The following is a 21,792-nucleotide window of genomic DNA, read 5'->3' as shown; positions in this document are numbered from 1 at the left end:
ATGATGCATACTGTAATAATTAATGTCAATTATTGTCTTCATGGTTTGTAAAAAACCATAACTTTAAAGTCGAGCGTTTAAGATCGTTCGTACTGCTCAGTAATATGCGCGCGTATGTTGCCAGGTCAGAATGCTACATTTTATTAGAGGTAATTTTACTCAAAAATCATCTTTTCAAATGACGTAACGTAACATAATATATATTTTTTTATATGCAACTTGTATATAATATACAATAAGTGAACGTACACTGAGTAAATATTGAATATTTATTTATTTAAATTGATTTGTGTTTCGAATTATTTATCTATTTTCATTTTACACAATGAAGCTGCCTCAAGTTTGCAGGTCAATATGCAAATTTATCTCAGCTTTTCTCTGAAGGTGAAAGTAAACAGCAGACGATTAGAGAAACATGTGGGAGAGTGGAGTACAACAAAACCCGAGGTGTTTTAACGTTATTTATTGTCAATTATGGTTTACCTGGTTGGGCCTGAAGGCGTAATCATTCGACTGTGTCAAATCCCATGTCAATTGTCCGCCTGAATGGTGCAATTTGTGTATATATTATGTTACATTGCTTCCGTGAAATTGGTAGTTGAAGTTTGTTGTTGAAGGACTGACATTGAAAAGTCGTGTATTGTTGAAAACGTGAGTCTGGGGACCAGTCTGAGTGTGCATGCTGGTAGTTAAAACTTAAGTTGCAGGTAAGGAGGGCTTAGCAAATAAGACCAAATGACGTCTAATTTTGAAATACTACTGAGTAATTTTTTGTCCATGTTTTGATGGAAGTGTAATATAATATTTATATTATTATTTGGGGTTTTTTTAAATTAAAAATATTTAATACTGGGAAAAATTTTAACTAGCTGTTTGTAGACCCTGGGAGTGGTGTTTTGAGCAGATAATCAGCAGATAGCGCCTAAAATTCCTTGCTGTTTATATGCCAACAGTGGGAGTTGGTCACTCTGTGATATTAAATACCCTTTTTATATACTAGTTAATTATTATGCTTACAATTTACCATTTTTCTATTTTCTATTCCAGACTTATCTATGGATATACAGCTGACTAATAAATTAATTCCATTTTTAAAAAGCGCACAATTTAATCAAAATGATTTGTGTATATTTATTTATACTTATTAATATTTTAATACCAATATCATGTTCTGACATTCGCTTGATAAAGACTATAAATAACGATGTAGTGAGCGTTTTATTTAACATTACGAGCAAAGACCAGGACACCGCATGGGCATATCAATATTGGGACCAATGCACATTGCAAGCTGACCACAACTGTGGTCAAATGCGAGAAATAGCTTGTATAAATTTTGGCAAACCTGAACACTACGCAACTTTGGTATCTCCAGAATATTGCAAGAACATTCAAAAGCCAACCAGTTACGGGAATTGTAAAATATGTTCGCAAGATTGCGTAATGACAACGTGGACTCGTTGGTCACAGTGTAGTAAAACATGTAATGCTGCCGTCAGGTATCGCACGAGAAATTTAGTCCAGGAACCTGTAAATGACGGGAAAGGTTGTGGATCATTATCCGAAATTGAGGATTGTAAAGGATTACCAGAATGTGTTGACGATCACATTATAACGATTTATGAATGGAAAATAAACGAATGGACAAGCTGTAGAGAGGTATGTATTGATGCAAATAAATATTTGAGAGGAGGAGTTTTATGCCATTGTATGTTTTTTTATATTTTATGTATTTAGGCAAATGTGGCCAAGGATTACCAATAGCAAATTACAGTAATCACAGTCCTATCAGATAGATGGTAATCACCCTCAAACCCTTGCCGATATTGTTGGCTCTTTAGGTACAGTATACTGCGCCCCTGCCTTAACTGCTTGGCCATTTTACTCGCTCGCTGTTTTACAAACATAGGATTACCAACTAAAGTACAATTGTGTTTGAGGGTTATTTATGTTTTTTATTTCTGATTAAATCATTAGAATAATGAATTTGATTTTTTTTATAGATCCCAGGTTGTTAATTAGACAATGAGATAATACCAGGCTACAGTATCACTCAATCATTAATATAATATGCGAATCAAATACCTTAATGAATGATACGTGTCCTTAAATTGACCTTTGATGAACGTTTTGAAACGAACAATTACTGTAGGAGATTATGTTTACAAGTTTTGCATTAAATCAAGATTTAATTTAAGATTAACAGATCTACAAAAAATGCCAAGCTTAATAAAATTCAAGCTTAACATCAATATATTGAAATAAAAACAAAATTGGATAAAAAAAGTTGTTTACAGTATATCAATTCATAGAATATGATTATGTTGGTTGTACTGTACATGTGACTGGCGCCGTGGTGCGTGCACTTTCAAATTGTTATATTTGATTGGACAACGTAGCCAAAATGTATTCTATAGCCTTTCTCGTCCCTGTCTCGTTTTTACAGTAGCTTGCTTTTGGGTTTTTGGATCTACAGTATTTTTGTTTTGAACAATGTGCACTTGGTTCTTGGAATGTGAATTCATATTGGCCGCATCTTTAAACTGATGTATCTGAATGGAAGGCACTAGATGATGTACAGTACTGTACAATAATCATAGGTTGTATAGCCTGTCCTCTCAATGGTATCTTTAGCCTAGATTTTGGAATTTGGCTGTATTTTTGTATACATAACAATGTGCGCTTGGTGTGTAAATGCGTAGTGGGTGCACCTTCAAACTGTCGTATCTGATTGGGCAACACTAGATGATGCAACCATAATGTGTTCTATAGTCCATCCTCTCAATGGTGTCTTTAGCCTAGCTTTTAGGGTTTGGCTGTTTACTTAACAATGTGTACCTTTGTGGTTGACCTACTGTAGTAAAAACAATGATGGGAAATGTTCTGATGTCATACACACTGTACACTTCCTTTATTTTACTGATTATAGCCCATTACCATAGACAAGATAGTTTGATTGCTTATTTGACTTTGAGAAAGTACTTAATTGGTAACATAAATGCTTCCTTTTCTTCTTTTATCCTATTAGTGGTGAGAAAAATCAATCATTGAACATATACATGCCGCCAACAAGGCCTGTAGCTTAATTTTTAATTTGTGTCTAATACAGTAATCCCTTTTGAGTATGTCGACTTAAAACCAATGTGTATAAATTAAGTTTCATACTTATTACAATCAACATCATGGAGCCGTGTTCTATTTGATAAACAGTGGTATTAAACAAATTGATTACTTTCAAATCTATTGATAATTTTTAAATTATTCTGTAAAGCCATGTATTGAAAAAAACCAAAAGCAAAATATATTTCATTATAATATTGATGTCCTCATTGGAAAGTTCCTGGTAAATCATTTTATTATGCCATAATCACAGTATTGAAAAGCGTCCTTTATTAATACATTAGTCTACCGCACTCACAATGTATATTTAATTGTTTTCTACTCATTGTTGCAATCATTGGTTTTTTTTTCTAGCATCGTTTTCAGTTGGTCTGGTCATGTGATGCCAAAAGCACAGCGCTTTTATTATTGTATCAGACAATATGACTGGAAGAAATTAGATTTGTATTTTTTTAGCCTGCGATTGATAGAGTTTGCAATGTTATTGGATATTGGCTAACAGTAATACACAACCTTGTGTTAGGATAAACTCATTAAAAGTAATTAATCTTGCAATTATCAAAATGTCAAAGGTCACAATACTAACTGTACACCCTTAAAGTTTCAATTGTTACTGTATATTTTTTTTTAATCCTTGTATCACCACACATTAACTTACTTTTACAGTTTTTGTTTGTTTTTATCTTTATACTGGGTGACCTCTTCAGTCAAAGACTGGTCTCCCAGAGGGCCCAGTTGGTGATCAGTGGCTGTGATGTACTAATACACCGGGGTAACCCCCTACTCGTCTCGAAAGATGTACTAGGTTCTTTAAAGTGCACACGAGCAAGTTGTGTACACTGGACCTATGGTTTATAGTCCTTATCCGAGAAGACTCGTTCTACCACCAGAACCATGGAGTGAGTGAGCCTCGAACCCCTGCCGATGTTATGGCTACGTGATTACGGTTCAACTGTCTTAACCGCTCGGCCACTCACTCAATAACAAATGGCATACTGTAAAAGGTTTTGCTGATCTAGGAATTCTGATTGTGGTTTAAAAGGCTGTGTAGCATTCAAAATCATCTACTGTAAATATAATGTAAAGAATATATATGTAGCATATAAAATATAGTGGTCAAAATAGAATATTCTGGGTATGTACAGTAGAGGATGGGAAAATCAAAATCATAGCTTTTATTCGACTTGAGTTTGTAGCTTCTAAAAAATGTCTGTATTCAAGTAGCAAGGATTTTAGGACTCCCTGTTATTACGATATTACATTTAGTAGGCCTACATTTCAGTAAGTCTATAGTGACATCTTCCTAATACTGTATTTCTGAATATATGTACTTTGCAACTAATAATACTGTATGCCTACACTTGTATAATTATGTCATTGAATATGAATAACTGCCACTCATAAACAATATAATAGGAATTATTATTCTTTTGTATTTCAAACATCAAATGCTAATTAGACTTTATTACAGGTTGGACTTGTCATGGTGGTTTGATCTTTTTAGTTTTAATGGTAATCATACTTTGGGAATTTGATTATTAAAGTACAGTAATTAAAATGTCATTATAAAGACAATATTGAGGGTGATATTATAGTCATCCCCACTTGGAGTACAGTAATATCCAAATATTGCTATTAAGCCACCCTTTACATTTTATACCAAGCTATTTCTCTCTTACTTAAGCTCTGTCTACAATGTCAAACTTGATACTTGACGAAAAATGTGATGGGCCGTACATAGACATGATGACATCATATTACTACAGTACCATATCGTAGTATTTTGCCACATACACTTTTTTTGTCAAACTAGTTTGATAGTGTAGACAGAGCTTTAACCTCGGTTTTGGTTTGATTTACAACTTGCTCAGAGTGGTAATGTGAGTGATAATAATATTATTAGTAATTAATCAAGATTTGTGTTGGCTTAAAGATCTAGTTCTTTGCCATTAAAGATCTATATATTTTTATTAGATCCATTATGATATTAGATCGGCGATTTGCATCAAATCCACAAAGGTATACCCATACCCATATCTTTCCAAGGCTCGTCTAATGATAGTATTTAAAAAATAATCTCATATTGACAATGAAAAATGCTACTGTATAAACTCATATTATTTGTAGTCGTTACCTAGACGTTATTTGCTGCATGTTACTCTCATCACATTTTATGAAGAAGTTTATACAGCATCTGCCAGAATCTTTAACTTCCCACGCCAAAACTTTTTATTTAATAGTTGTACTTTTTTAAACAAATTGATGCATATGCAATATTCATTAGAAAATAAAACCAGGGAAGATTAATTTCATTCTTTCGTGACAGACAAAAAACATTACTGATACTACTGTACTTTATTTACGAACCTAGTGGTTTTGTACAGTACTGTACAAAAAACAAATTAAATTCAATGTTATTGCAGTAAAAATTGTAGTTACTGCAGTAACTGCTGTAGAATAAGTTTGACTTGATCACTAAAGCTTGGTTCCCACTAGAACCTAACGCAAGGATGTAAACGCAACGCAAGCGTTTTAACAAAATGACAAGCGAAGTTATAGACGGTGTGCGTTTACGTCATTGCGTTACGTTCTAGTGGGAACCAAGCTTTAACAAAAATCACACCCAGCATCAGAGAACCCATAACTTGTAAGATTTAATTTATGTACATGCATTAATTATAATTCTTTTCTCCAATTTTTTTACAAATAGACAAAACCAATTCCGCTTGACGCAGGATGTAGCGAACAGATTGGAGAACGTTTGCGACAAGTTGAATGCGTTGATAGTCACGGACAATCTGTATCAGTTGACAACTGTCTTTATCGATTGTCAGGTAAGCGATTATCATCATATTTTATCATATTTAACAAATCCAAATTGAATACATCAAAATCTTGTCCGTTTAAAAAATATGTCCTTAAAAATATCTAACAAAAAAGCAAACTCTAATTTTAATTACATTTTAAAATTAACCCTTGTTTTATTCAAATGCATATAATGTTGATTACATTAATGTTAATTTAATGTTTTTATCTTGTGTGATGTCGTCATTATTTCAACAACTCTACTTAACCAAAATGTAAGTTCATACTTAAAAAGTTGAATGAAAGCTAACACACATAGTGCTTGGTGTCATCCACCTCAGGCCATGCAATATTAATTACTGTGATGTTAAAGATTGAGTATTTGTTTCTTTATCAATTTTGCTTGAGAGCAGGGGCGTAGCATCGTTTCTGCGTGGGAGTAGCCAGTGACGAATCCAGGATTTTAAAATAGCGGAGGCCCAGAGCTTAAAAATGGCAAATTTTTGGTGCCAAACTGAATTTACTGTCTTATCTTTTGCATTGCAATTTGCAAAATTTAGGCTGGGCCCCCTTGAATCCATCTATTTTATTTATAAAACCTGCAGTACTACAGTAGAACCTCTATTTAGGGTCCACCTTCAGCACCCATCAAAGTCTCTTAATAGAGGTGTCCACTGAATAGGGGGTTTGGGGTAACTGTACAGTATTACTATACTACTGTACAGTATAATTACCTACATGGATTCAGTTACTACTATGATGGCATGGGGATAAATCTGCACCCCTATTGAAGCCTACGCCCCTGTGAAATAAATACTGGTATTTATTCAGATGTTTTAGTCACTTTTCAAAAGACTATTCCTTGAGAGAGAGTGTGTGATTAAAAAATCAATTAGAAATAACTGATATTTTTAATTGATTATTGATGGAACCAAAAGTGTTACACAATCTTTAATATTGATATGTTCAAGTAGTGCTTGTCATATTAACTTGGTACACCACTAAGGTTTTTAAAAATTCTTATGCATGGACAAAGTTGTGGATAAACAAAAATTCATCCTGCAATTTGAACGCACATACTGTAATTAATATAATCAATTTGACAGAATTCATTGCAAAGTTAACAATGTTTTATTATTTGACAACTTACTGCAGTAGTAGCAGAATTGCTGCAGTAAATCTCTTTAATCGATTATAGATGATTATACAGTATTGTTATCAAAGATGTGCTTGATAAAGATACTAAATCTATGTGAATGTTTGCAAGGTGTATTGTACACATGGATGCCATTCTTCACAAACAAATACATATAATAATTTAGTGTAGATGATCTAAAAACAGTCTAAAGGGTGATCTATAATTCTAAATGTGTATCCTCTGACTTCAATATGTACAGTACAGTATGTACCACAATTTGAAGGGGTCAACGTAATATGGGCTGGGATGTATATCGGGATGTTAGTTTATCATTGCAAGTAACTAACTAGTCACATCATGGAGGTAAACAATTTTGTTACCTCCATGGTCACATGCTTACGAGAAAAACAAATTCTTCATGACAAATTCATAAACCCATCCATAATACCAGTTACTTTCTTTACTATTGCCAACACAATGTCCTTGCGAGTTAAGTTAATATCACGTTTTACTATTTCCTTTATCAAATCCCCAGTGTAATAAGTCCGAACTTTCATTGTACAGTACAATGCATTATCCAAGCTAAGACATTGCCCCTTAAACTACGATGACATGTTAGTAATATCGTTTGACAGGAGAGAGAAACTGATTGTGAGACCTGAGAGACAATATACCATGTTGAATAAGGCTTTAAAAAGTCAACAGACATATTGTATGGTAGGATTTTTATTAAAATTGACATTTTAAAAAAAAAATGTAAATTAATTTTTAATCATCTACAGTAGCTAAAAATAAGTTGATTCTCAATTTTTGATTAATTAATTAGCAGGTTTGTTTCTAGTATGTACACTTTTCTCCTTGTTTAAAAAAACTACAAAAATTAGCCACCTCCAATCTTCAGGCTACTACAGATTATGAAGAAGAAAAATATTAACTGTGATTATAGACACACTCATGTTTAAGAAATTATATTGTTCACTTCTGAAGTGACAATATATTTATATTATACTGTTTATTCCAATAAAATGTCATTTTGGAAACGGTAATTTCCCAAATGGTAGTAACATTATAATTGGTGATCAAATTTATCGTTATCGTATACATATTTGCTGAAGTTGACTGGTTGAACGATTTCTTTGGATTTAAAACCACTTCTTTAGATTTTATTTGATGTCATGTCATCAATATGTACATTTAATGTAAGTTTTATTGCCAAATTTGTTAGCTGTACAGAATTACATGCATGCATCAATATCTTGAAACATATTATTAGTTAGTATATTTTGCCTTGGTTACTGTATACTGTAGTCTTTTGACTTTTATACGTGTACAATGGTATATAACTTGTATAAAGTTACTCTATATTAAAACTAAATTTTTTTTTTTTTTTTATTTCATACGCATCCAAAAGCGAGTAACTCGCTAATTACAGGATGGATAAACTATTTAATAATTTATCGCGCTTATAAAGTAAGTCTCATTCTAGGCTTAGGGAGTAGATTTGAAAGAGTGAGTGACTGTACAACCCTGGTACTAGGTCAGGATTGAACCCCAGACTTTGTGATTGGAAGGCAAGCACATAAACCATCATCATTTTTGCAAACAGGTACAGGATATTTTAAGTAAAAAGTCTATCAATTAGTATTAAAGATAATTTAACCTTTCAGGCAAACATTAGGGCTATGATGGGTCCCGCTATGATTGGTCATTTTGGACAGAAAAATCTAATTGACCTTTGACATGAACTTTCCTTTAAGCATACCTCATGGGATTAAAACAATATTTTGATTCTTAAGTCTCTTTTTATGAAAACATTATTTCTTCATTCTTTAATCTCACACTTCTAAGTATTTAAACTTAATTTCGCCGCACACTCCAGTTCCGTTGGCCTAATTATTTGTACTTCTTAAGTAGTTTATTAATTGATGTATAGATGATGTTTAAATGTTTAAAGAACGTTGACCTTTTTAAATTATAATATCATTAATGAGGAGGAATATCTTGGTAAGACATTAGTGGACAATGCATATCTAATGCAAATATATAACAAGAAAGCTTTAAAATACAATGAACTTTTACAATCTATACTGTATAGATTGCATAAAAACTGTTAAAGAAATTGTGTGTATTTGTTTGGAGAATTTGAGAACTGCAATGGCTTCTTGTAATGATGATAATAATAAGGGTTGTATTTTATAGCCTCCTAATACAATGTTTCTAAGCGCTCTAGACATTAAAATGGGTCAGGAAATATCCTCTGATCCAAAAAGAAGAAGATGATGCAGAGGAACCATTTTCACTTCTCCATTCTCCGAAACTTAATATTGAATTCATATTGAATAGATATTATTGTAGGGAGTGACTTTTCACTCTCAGTCTCACTCTAATCTTTATCATTTAAACATACCGCTGTTCAGTATAAAGTTTCAATCTTAAAGCTATCTGTGTATTTGTGATTTAAATGTTATAAAATATAAATAATTATTTATTCATAGATTGATAAATAATCAATATGCAAATGCAGACTGCCTTAAAAAATGTATCATCTTTGATTTTGATTAATTTTACAACCGAATACTTAAAATTGATAAAGTACAGTTACAGTAATGGCTTACTGTCAATGCGCTTCAGATTGCAACACATTTCACTTGGTTTCCACTTATTTATGATTAACCTTTTTACAGATCTCTCTAGATTGCTAATATTAATTACAAAATCTTTGATGCTTAACTGAAATTTCTATAGTTACAAAATATATGTTTGTAACAAATCAAAAACGAACGTAACTGTTTCATTTTTATGCGACTAGGTTACACGTATATCGATTGGTGCATAGCCGCATGGAACATTGGTATTTGATTTACCGATGTTGGAACGGAACAGTGCCGGCCCGGTGTCAAAGACCTTTAAACAATGTTAGGATAAACAGTTTTTTTTAAACAGATAGTACTGTATCTCTCTAGTTTGAAATACTTGAAATTTCTATTATTTCTTTGCAACAATATTAAAAGCAAAGCAGAACAAGCATTGTGAGATAAGCCCATTTTTAAAAGTGGTGCTACCCACACAGGGATACCAATCCATACAATGATTATATAGACATCTTTTTTCATAGCATTACCATAAGTATACGAGTAGAGTGCAAAACATCAATAATTTGTTCAATTAAACTTTTTTACGAGCTTTGAATCTCTCATTTCCTTTGATTCTAATCAAAGTTAAAACTCACCAATTGGTATAATAAAGGAGAAACCCATTGTTTGTAGAGACAGTCTGTCTGACAAACATCTAAATGATTAAAATGTATTTTGAGATCACTCAATTACAAGTTTGTTTACTGTCTCTTGCAATATATATCTACTGTACAGCAATGATTTACTGATGTTTGCTTTGTTTAAATATAATTCAATCATATTAAAAATTTTACTACACAGTAATTAATTGCATTGTAAGTAATTATCTTGTACTTTCCAAAAGTCCAGATTATCAGATTATTAATGACAGGTAAATCTTAATCCCTTTTTTATAAATCTACTAATAGTAGCTTTTATGTCTTACTTTCTCCACTTTTTAAAATACATTCTTATGTTTAATCATGAAAATATTTTGAAACGATATGACAAGTGTAATTGGCTATTTGTAATATAATATTTTAAGTGAGTGCGTATCATTGCTGAATTAATAACCTGTTAGAAAATACGTTGAACGATGTCAAGTTGACATCATTTAAACCCTATTTAATACCGCTATCATCATCAAACATGTGTAGCACGTTAACTTTAAATGTATTGATGTTTCAGTGAGGAGATGACGTTTTATAGATTATGTGTTTGAAAAAGAGAGTTTTACTGATTGATTTTAGGTTACCGTAAATTATAATACAACCATGGAAAGCATATTGATATATTTATCATTTAAATACATTGCAAATACTTGATATTCCTCGATTATAGTGAAAAAATATATTCTAGATATTCTAAAGTAGTAAAAAAAAAAACCCAAAAAAACTCGTTAACTGTGATTTTTTGTTGTGATTACCGTGACTGTACGTATTCTTCTTTTCGTCTCTCCTCTCTTTGTCAATGATTTAGATTTCTCATGATACAGTAGTTCATATTTACATTCAATATAAATTGATAAAATCAGAGATTATTTATCTATAGTTCATAGTTGTTTATTATTAACTTGGGAAAGAAGGCCCTTTATATGTCATAATAATACCAACTAGTACATCATTGTTACACTGACTATATCTGTATAGTATCCTGTTATACTGTAATACTGTATTATGTATTGTACAGGAAACAAAATTAGGTGAGAATGACAAGATTATCAGATTGGACTCTTTCTCATGTAATTTCTCATGCAAAAAAGTTGTCAAAGTTTTCATAAGAAATCGGACAAATTATTTTAATAGGAAACCTGAACTGTTTAAGGGAAGTGTGATGTGTCCATATACAGACACGATGATGTCATATCAGTACCACAACACTTTTTTGCCAGAACTAGTTTTATAGACCTTTAAAGGATGTATGTTACAAGTCAATGTTGTCTAAACAATAATAATAATAATAACTAATTACTAAACAAAATACTGTGATATAATTAGATACTATTCATTAAAATTGAAAAGATACTATTAACAGACCATCAATCAATACTATATAACACCTAAATAAATTCCTGTCATTTGATTGGACGATTGTGGGTCACATGCCTTGCAATAGTACGCACTATCGTGCATTTTGTAACAGATTACAAATAAAGAATTTAAATTGTACAAGTGAATGAAACCTATGACTGCCATAATGAGAACAAGGATTTATTTTGTGTCGAAAATAAGTTTTAAGAGAGGAATATATCACACTATTTTGTTTGACATCTTTAAGAATGATGTTGTTACGCTCTGTCTACATACAGTAGTAGATGTGTGATGTGCCCAAATATAGTGGCGATATGCCCAGATACGGTAGTGATATGTCCAAATATACAGTAGTATTGATACATCATCATCATGTTCATATAATTATGGGCGCATCACATTTTGTTGTCGCATAAAGTTTGATAGTGTAGACAGAGCTTCACTCTTTACACTGACAATTAAAGTTATCACGTTCTGTTGCCCTCATTTTTTTTTCCTGTGTTTATGCAATTTCTAGTCATACAGATTCTAGTTACTCTGTATTAATTAAAGAAAACTTATATTGTTACTATGGCAATGAATTTGTGCCTAGGGAGATTTTATTTTGTCAATACGTTTGAATACTTAACTGTAATTGCCCATAAATTTAATTGGCTTATCTAAATGCTCTTTTCAAACACTTATCATACACGTACAAAAATTAAATTTAAGTTGTGGGATAGAATGGTATATGAAATTCAATATCTTGCACCAAAACAACTGTGTAACAATTTATTTACCTGGTGAGAATGTTTGTACATGTGTGCAATTAAGAGATGTAAGATGAGAGGGCAGGTGTGATAATTGGGATATAATACCATATATAGTAATATAGTGGGTAAATATTGTAATAAGTAGGGTGAAATATAGTATGTTGTATAGTGGTTGTATTATACTGTACATGCCAACACTCCTGTTTTGGCCGAGACACTCCCGTATTTTAGAGTTGTCTCCCGGCTTAATACTGTGCTCCTGTTTTTCCACATTTTCTCCCGAATTACAAAGATAACTGAATATTGATGTATTGTGTTTTCTGCATTAAAGTATATAACAAAAAGGCTTACATTACACACAATCAGATTTACGATATTTAAGCCAAAATTTCAGATTTTTATTCTCGACGGAACAGGAATTCCCCTCACATAGGCGCCACGCGATGCCGCTTGTGACGTCATACATTGCACTCATTACTGTACCTCTCGATAATAGATAGAGGGTGCTGTTGACTGAAAAAAAAACACAACCTCCTGTTTTTTTATAACTTTATTAAATGTTGGCATGTATATGTTGGCAGCACGTCAATAAACCATCAGGGGGAGAACCCATACTTTTCTTGTTCTTTAATATGTACTTTGAACCTCTAGGATTAGGTTCCTGATATCTGGTTGAGGAGAAGCATGGACCAGTGCCAATGTTAGGGGTGCCAGGGATGTAACCACCAGTATGGTTGGTAATGTTTTAACCTGACCACTTTTTCACAGAAAGCTTGAACAGAGATTGTTCCCTTTTTTCTTGCGAAAACCAGACCACTTTATTTCTCGTGGCTCTGTACATCACTTTATGGATTGTAGCTCTCCTCCCATTCGGCACTCAAATGTTATTACCACTTTAATCATTGAAGAATTATGCATCAAATATTATACATAAATCTGTGTTTACACCATCACAACATGATCTTATACATTGTGGTATGGTGGTATTAACTGATGAAGTGGGATTACTGAATGTGTTACATAACAGAGTTTATTTTGTATTGATAGTGATCACTTTATTTTTTAGCCTTTAATATTAACTGTGAGCTTAGATGGATTGATTTATTTGTTGCAGCATTTAAGATTTTAAAGTATTTGAGCTCTTGTAATCTATTTTGATGTTTTTAGATGAGCTATAATGTGAATAAAACATTAAGATAACTTAAACATTATTCCGTTTAAACCTATATTAAAGTAACAATGTCCAAATTTAGCATATTTGTAATAATCGCACTGAGATAGAAACACTTAATTTTGTCACTTTCAATGTTCGATGACGACGGTAATCATGATTACTATGTTGTGTTCATGTTTCCTGCAATTGACCAATATGACACTTTATTTTATGAGCATTTAACATGTTATTTTAAATGTCAATTGACAGTTAAAGTAGTAAAAGCAATATTGACAAGACTACATTACTGTCTTCTTTTATTTATTTATTGCAATAAAATTTAATAACTTTTTCTGTTGCAATTGGAGAGGGGCCTTTTATCGTATTTCAACAAATGGGGATTTTGTATCTGACAACATTCTTGGATTAACACATGGTTTTGTGGTACAGTAGTACTTCCATTTAAAAGTGTGGGTAGATAATGAACAATTCTAAAATAAACCAGTTAAAAGATTAGAAGTATGTAGTGGTATTATTCTTCTTCAATATCGTCATACAGTACATAAATGCATAACTTTTCAACCATAAAGAATTTAGTGACTGGTTGGAGGTACACACCTAATTGGTGACAGTGGCTTAGGCTGCTTTTGTGCTTTCCTGGCAGCTAGTGACTATGATTTTATATTTTCTTTTGCGTTGTGTTTGTTTAATTTGTTGATTTGTATTATATTTTGTAAAATGTATCTTTTGCCTGAATAAATAATAATAATAATCTGATACAGTACATACTTTTTTATACAATTTAGCACCTGATGATTCATGAGTCTCATTTAATACAATTTATTGAAAGTAATCTTGTTATAGAGATTACATTTTTTTTTTAGTGGGACTATTGTAAATAATGCCTTCGGCCTGTTTCTGCTGCATAAAAATAACCGGTTAAAATCGGTGTGAATAAATTAACTCCATTTTCTTGGGAGCAGAAACAACCGGTTAAAAAGCAGCGCAAAATAACTGGTTAAAAACACCCATTCAATTTTATTTTTAGCTGCAACACGAAATAACGGTTATTTGATTGACAGCTGCTGACCCCGAGTCAACTACACGGCAGTAACATTATAATTAACCGCCAGGACCATTTGAATTTTTGGAAATTCTAACGATTTTTGTCAACGACCACCCATTGATTTAACGGTTATTTCGGAGCACAAATTGAGCAGAAACACTGTCTTGTTTTAATATTTTTAATCCATTTTAAAATAAACGGTTAATTTGCGTTGTGCAGCAGAAACAAACCCTTCAATATATAACGCTATGCTTAGATTTACAAATAGCTTCACATTATCTTGGTCATTGGATCAAACACTTAAGGTGATCAGCTCCCATAATAATAAATACTGTTCATGACATTTTCATTTATTTTAAACAATTAAAACACAAATCTTGAAAGGGTACTTCAGTTTAAATAATATATCATTTCTGATACATTACCACATGAATGTAATTAATTGTTATGAAGTTTTTAATAAGAGGTTTCATTAGGGATTTGTAGTACATTAATTAGGTCACTTCATGACCTCTCTGAATAACAGTTGGATTTCTTCCGCGTTTTCACTGAAATCCTCTTCTTTTTTATAAAGCCAGGTGTACTTGATATATAGTGAATGGAACATGCACTTTTTACCGACTATTTTCATCCAATTTGTTTTTGTATTCATATTTTGAATTACATGTCGCTTTCACTTCTAAAATGTGTGAACATAACTTGTCAATGTCAACAAAATTGTGACTCTTATAATGTCCCCAAGGATATATTAACTGGAACAATCTTGTATGACAACTTCATCAATTAAAGCCTGTGTGTGAACTGAACACACTAAAATGAACGCAGTATTTGTGACCGTGATGTGCGAACGGACAATTTAAAATGTATTTATTCAGATTATTAATTCATTTTCAAGCTCATGCATAATATACATATATTGGTATAAAATTGATTTATTGATGTGACTTTTTTATTCTAATTTTGATTTATTCTCTTTAATCACACATATAATTATTCCTTCTATCTTGGGCCTAGATCTGGATAAACCAACAATAGCCCTTATTCCTTCTATCTTGGGCCTAGACCTGGATAAACCAACAATAGCCCTTATTCCTTCTATCTTGGGCCTAGACCTGGATAAACCAACAATAGCCCTTATTCCTTCTATCTTGGGCCTAGATCTGGATAAACCAACAATAGCCCTTATTCCTTCTATCTTGGGCCTAGATCTGGATAAACCAACAATAGCCCTTATTCCTTCTATCTTGGGCCTAGACCTGGATAAACCAACAATAGCCCTTATTCCTTCTATCTTGGGCCTAGACCTGGATAAACCAACAATAGCCCTTATTCCTTCTATCTTGGGCCTAGACCTGGATAAACCAACAATAGCCCTTATTCCTTCTATCTTGGGCCTAGACCTGGATAAACCAACAATAGCCCTCTCATTTTGAAGAGAGAATGCAATTACGAAAAAAAGTTTAAAAAAAAAATTTTATTTCGGAGAAATCAAAGAAATATTTCTCATTAAAAAAACAAATTTAAAAATAAATATTGCTGTATTGTCCATTTTCTGCGTTTATTTTTATTGTAAATGGTTAAAGAGTAGACTTTATATACATCAGAAAGAATCACACTCGATCTAGATCTTTCACAATTTCTGATAGAACCTTTCTCAGGACCTCTTATATTTTATTGACCATTTAGAATAATCAGATGTTTCTTGAAGCATATCTTTCCATTCTGGCATATATTATTATTTACAGCGGCCATTAAAGCATTTGTTGATTATTAGGTTTAAATTGTTGCATTTAATGGGAAGAAATGGTACAGTATTTTATTAATGTTCGCATCCACTCTTATTTCCCATTTTGTCTAGTGTAAATGTATAATAAGTTTGGATTTTTTATTTTATTTATTTTTTTAATTTTTTTTTTAAAACCAGAAACAACAGCAGAAACAAATCCGCCACTTACAGCTTGGTTTAACAGATACAATACAATTACAACAACTCAGAAACACTTAAATTACGACGAAACAGATAAAGATTGGAATTAAAAATGTCAATATGGGGATGGGCCTGGACTAAACTATTATAATATAAACTTAATCTACTGATGTAACCATTTTTGAGAACATTGACTCTACAAAAGGGAACACAAAGAATATTGTTGTTTCTTAAGTTACGGGCGGGAACACGAATACCAAAATTGGAGATAAAGTTGCAGTCAAAAATAGAATGAAGACATTTAAAAAGAAAAATAAGATCATTGTGACATCTACGCAATGAAGGGGGAGATATGGGATATATTTTTTTATCATCACAATTATAAAGATTGTTACATTTAAAAAGGTTATTCTGATTGTGATTGTGGCTGATGTAGCGCAACAATCTAGAATAGAGTCGGTCAATACGTGAGGCTTGGGTTTTGGAGATTGAATTGTAAATAACAGAACAAAAGTCTAAATTAGGTTGGATTAAGGTGATATATAGATAAACTTTGGAAGAACGACTGAGATGATTTATTCACAATTTCAATATTCAATAGTAGTATACCAAAAGAAGCAGATACTTGTCATTTGTAACCATTTAAACGTACAGTACATATGCCAGACAACATTCATAAACAAAAAAAACAAACAAAAGATGTACAAAAAACAACGACCAGTCAGCAGCTCCGGTGGGACATTCCCCTGGGTTATAGAGTATTAAATACAACACATGCATCAAATACTATGAAATTTCAGTTCAGTTTTGTAATTTATAAGTGAATTTTATATACAAATGTATTCAACTATTAAATAGATATCATTGTATAGAAAATTACATAATCTTTTCAGAAAGTATGTTTATTTTTTCAAACTAAGTAACATCTTTTAGTGTTTTTAGCTAAACCATTGGACTCGTGACATACATGTTTTATGTGACAAATTAGCTCTTCACATCCCAGATTGAATAGCTAAAATCTCCTATAGTCTGTAGTCTAATTACTAAATTCTCTATCTATCAATCTTTTTATTTTTCAGTAATAATTATTATTTCTGTTGCCTTGACAAATATATTATGTCAATATTGTACCATGGATCTTAATAACTCTATTATTGTACCAGTCTTTTTGTATCGATTTCTCTTTTCAACGACAAATATGCAAATAAAAAAATCTCCTGCAGTGAAATAATAAACGAATAAATAATTATGAAGGAAAAAAACTGAATTGTATTATTGATCGGTTGGTGGTAAATATGGGTTGCAGTGCAGAATGATTCTGTAGTCTAGTCGTAGTCTAGTCTAAGCCTAGCTTTCCTGATAAACCGAAAAATGCCTTATTTTCTTTGAAGAGCGAAATATACTCCAAAAGTAGAAAATTTATTGTAATTTTACTACTATAAATTTTAGAATTTCAAACACTACTTTTCCTATAAATTGACTGCTTCCAACTTAGATCTACGTACAAATCTTAAAAGTAACCATGGTAACATAAAAGCTACTAATATGCTATACAATGGAGTAAAGTGTTACATTGTATTCGACTAATTTCACTATCTTTATCAAAAATATATCCAAGGCCAATTTGACAAAGACTATATAGTTCTGTTATCATATAATTGTTTCGACTTACGTAGGTATTCGTCAGAAAACCATTCATACACTAATAATTAAACAAGAAAATAATATAATTTACACCTACAGACAGACGTACGTGTTTACCTTGTGTCACATGACCTTAGAAAGTGTCAATGAATGTGGGTCACGCTAATTTGGAGGGATTCACCCGATTGATTCTGAAAATCCCTATCATAAAACTGGCTTTATACTCAATTAAATTCTGCAAAACAAGGCATCTCTTTTCCAATTTACAATTCCTGAGAAAAAATATATTTTCATTAAAGGATAGTATGTGAAAAATGTCCTCTATAAGGAAAAAAAGAACTTAAGACTGATATAAAACTGAATTTCTTTATAAATAATAAATGCAGGATTTTATGGAATACTCTTACCGTGATACAGATTTACAGTACATTTTTTACCATAATTATTTATTAAATGATGGTGTTTCTTAATTTCAAAATACTTTATTGTTTGAGGAAAAAAAACTTTGAAGTAAAAAGTATTTTAATCTTTTCCCCATGAAACTACCTTTACACTATTTCCAATCTTCTCACAGTATTTATTACTTTGATCTATAAATCCAAACGCAAATTATTGAAAAAATGACAATGCTGTGGGTATCGGTGAATGGATCTCAATGGAGGATACAAAATAAAATAAGCAATGAAAAAATGACAATGTTGTGTTTGTTAGTGGCTTGATCTCAATGAAGATTCAAAATATAATAAGCACTGAAAAAGTGACAATGTTGTGGGTATCAGTGAATGGATCTCAATGGAGATACAAAATAAAATAAGCAATGAAAAAATGACAATGTTGTGTGTATTAGTGGCTGGATCTCAATCGAGATACAAAATATGATAAGCAATGAAAAAGTGACAATGCTGTGGGTATAGTGGCTTGATCTCAATGGAGAACAGTGGCGTATCCAGTAGGGGGCCGGGGGGCCCGGGCCCCCCCTGATTTTGTTTCCGTCGGCACATCATCGCGGCCGTCGGCAAACAAAGGTGCCGGGGAAAAAAATAAACTATTTATTCTGACAATAATTGAACTGTAAACATAATTCTTTTGAGTGTTTGTTTATTTACATATCATATCATCATTGATCCCTTCAGATCAACTATTTTAAATTTTCATTACATCTAACGAAACACGTAAAAAATGTGTAGCACGTACGTACGGCCGTACGCGGTAGATTGTTTACTTAAAGGTCTTTGACCTTACCTAAAACCTTGTTTTTGCATGCAGTTGAGCCTCTCATGACCTGGGATTTGTATGTCTTCCTACGCTAAGAGATTATATAGTTCCACATGCCATGTGCTTTTTTGTCTAAGATATATTTATTATAAGTGCAAAAAACCCGTTTTTTTTTCTCGATATGAGGCCTTTATTATTCAAAATTTTTAAAGAAAAAGCACATATACCATAAAAAATATCCATGTATTTCATTTTTGGAACAGAATATTCCGTGAGGCTCAACTACAAAACCACCATTTTGTGATATGATGTCATCGTAAGCCAATCAAAGCTGAGCTTTTTCGCGATTGGCATTGCTCACGGTTGAATGATTTAGGATTCTAGCTGATTTGATTGGTGGATGCGAATCACCCGCAGCGGAATGTTTTCTCTCGCGCGTGTACCATGAATCTCTCTGATCGTTACTAATAATACTACACAAAGTTAGAGCAATGAATTTGTCCGAATTCCGTTAAGTAAACAACTTTATATATTTTATAAGCATTTAATAACATGTTTTATTGATATTTCCAATGGTGATATATAAAATAAATTACTAAAAAACGTAATTATATGTAATTATTTTAACCAAAAATGGCGTAGTTAATAGAATTGTCGACTGAGGCCGCAAATTGTTTTACTTCTTTCGTGGCTAAAAACGATCATTTTCGGCGATGTTTTAGACCCTATATTTCGAAAACTACAAATCAGATTTTCCTAATTCTTTCTTTATTGTAATATGAATACAACATACTAACAGATAATGTTGGTTTGGTTTTAATTTTGCATCGTTATCCCCGGATATAAGACAATATGACTATGTAATCCTTGATCAGAGACGTCGTGTATGTAGGCCTACACCAATTTTGTCGGCAAATTGGCAATTCCCGGCCCCCCCAACTTCAAAATCCTGGATACGCCACTGATGGAGAATGTAATAAGGAAAAAGCTAAGTCAAAACTATAAAGTAAAACAGCCAGAAAAAGTAGCAAAGCAACCTTTTAAATTTTTTGTTCTTTTAAACATCATTGATTCTAGTTAGTATTACTATTGGCATCAAAACACCATAGATTGCTTTGTGTTTTGAGTAATTTCCTGTCCAATATCTTCAACTTAATCTTGTAATGTGTTCACAACACGTGTGCCAGCGGAACACATGTTATGAACAGGTAACAGGTCTTCTGTCATCTTGGTAAAGATTTAGTTTTCTCTATAGTAGTATGTATGTTAAGAGTTTATTGAACTTTGTTTGATTTCATCAGTGAAACAAAAACATAGCTTCTTTCAATTTAGTGGAAAAATTATTGTGAAAGTACTGTACTATTCCTGGAAAATATGTCATTTCTAGAATTGCAGATAAGATCTAATAAGTTTAAGATAAATCTTGGAGTTTTACCAAAGAAAGGTTTCAGGCAATTGAACCCTCTGCTTCAGTCTGTCTATACAGTATGTATCATTTTATGCTATTTGCATTCTGTAAACATGGTGAGACAAAAACACTATGAATCACGCAGATTTCTTAACACAGTCTCATAAAATGATATCGAGAGGACATAAAAGCATGAACCACCTATCGTTCCGTTTTGTTTATTTGTTTCATTTGAGCATAAAATCAATATATAATATATATAAATAGGAAAAAACAAAAAAGTTGGGCAGCTTAGATCGAAGAGAACGTGAGAAGGATTTCAAGTTAAAAAGAAACTCATCCCTAAGATCATTTTGTAAAGTAGTCCACAGCTGTGGAAACATAAAGATGGGTATGTTGAAATGTGGGCTAGAGTACGAGATGAGTCATAAGCATCTATAAACAATGGGCATGTCACCAAAAACTGGTCTGTTTGAGAGGAGATGTGAGAGGAGTCTCTGTCTTTGTAGACCATAGTCAAATTGATAGGCTGAGGGTAGATATGTATAGTTTGAGACCTACAGTACCTGTGTTTTGCATATACTACAGTCAACTATCTCAAAGAAAATTCAAATTTTAAGAGAGTTAACTGTATTCTGTTGATTCTGTTCATTTGTTTTTGGTTATATTTATGGCACATTCCTTTCACATGGGCACATTGTATTTTCTTGAGGATGCAGAAAGGATAGAAATGGTGTCGTCGGACTGAGAATCTATTATCATCCAATATATTTTTTCCAATTATATTTCAAACCAATACTACAACTTGGCTCTATCTGCATCCTCTCTTGTAAAAATGTTTTGTACAGTATTTGATTATGCATTTTTACTTTATACTATTTGTACCTTAATGGAGCAATGTGAAATGCACTCACTGTACAGT

General features: G+C 32.1%; 1 protein-coding gene across 3 annotated transcripts in view; it reads left to right on the top strand.

Annotated features, from left to right (window-relative positions):
- The first annotated feature begins 425 nt into the window (after positions 1-425).
- LOC140055711 (thrombospondin type-1 domain-containing protein 7A-like) overlaps positions 426-21,792 on the top strand; it is a 39,008-nt gene continuing 17,641 nt past the window's right edge. For all 3 annotated transcript variants that reach the window (XM_072101087.1, XM_072101086.1, XM_072101088.1), the window contains exons 1-3: positions 426-707; positions 1,048-1,659; positions 5,831-5,954. In XM_072101087.1, the coding sequence (XP_071957188.1) occupies positions 1,117-1,659; positions 5,831-5,954 (667 nt within the window). In that variant the 5' untranslated portion in view covers positions 426-707; positions 1,048-1,116. The remainder of the gene's footprint in view (positions 708-1,047; positions 1,660-5,830; positions 5,955-21,792) is intronic.

This window comes from Antedon mediterranea, chromosome 7 (genome assembly GCF_964355755.1).
Source record: "Antedon mediterranea chromosome 7, ecAntMedi1.1, whole genome shotgun sequence".
NCBI classification, from domain to species: domain Eukaryota; kingdom Metazoa; phylum Echinodermata; class Crinoidea; order Comatulida; family Antedonidae; genus Antedon; species Antedon mediterranea.
Note: the sequence above shows the minus strand (reverse complement) of the source record. Positions and strands in the feature narration are given on the sequence as shown.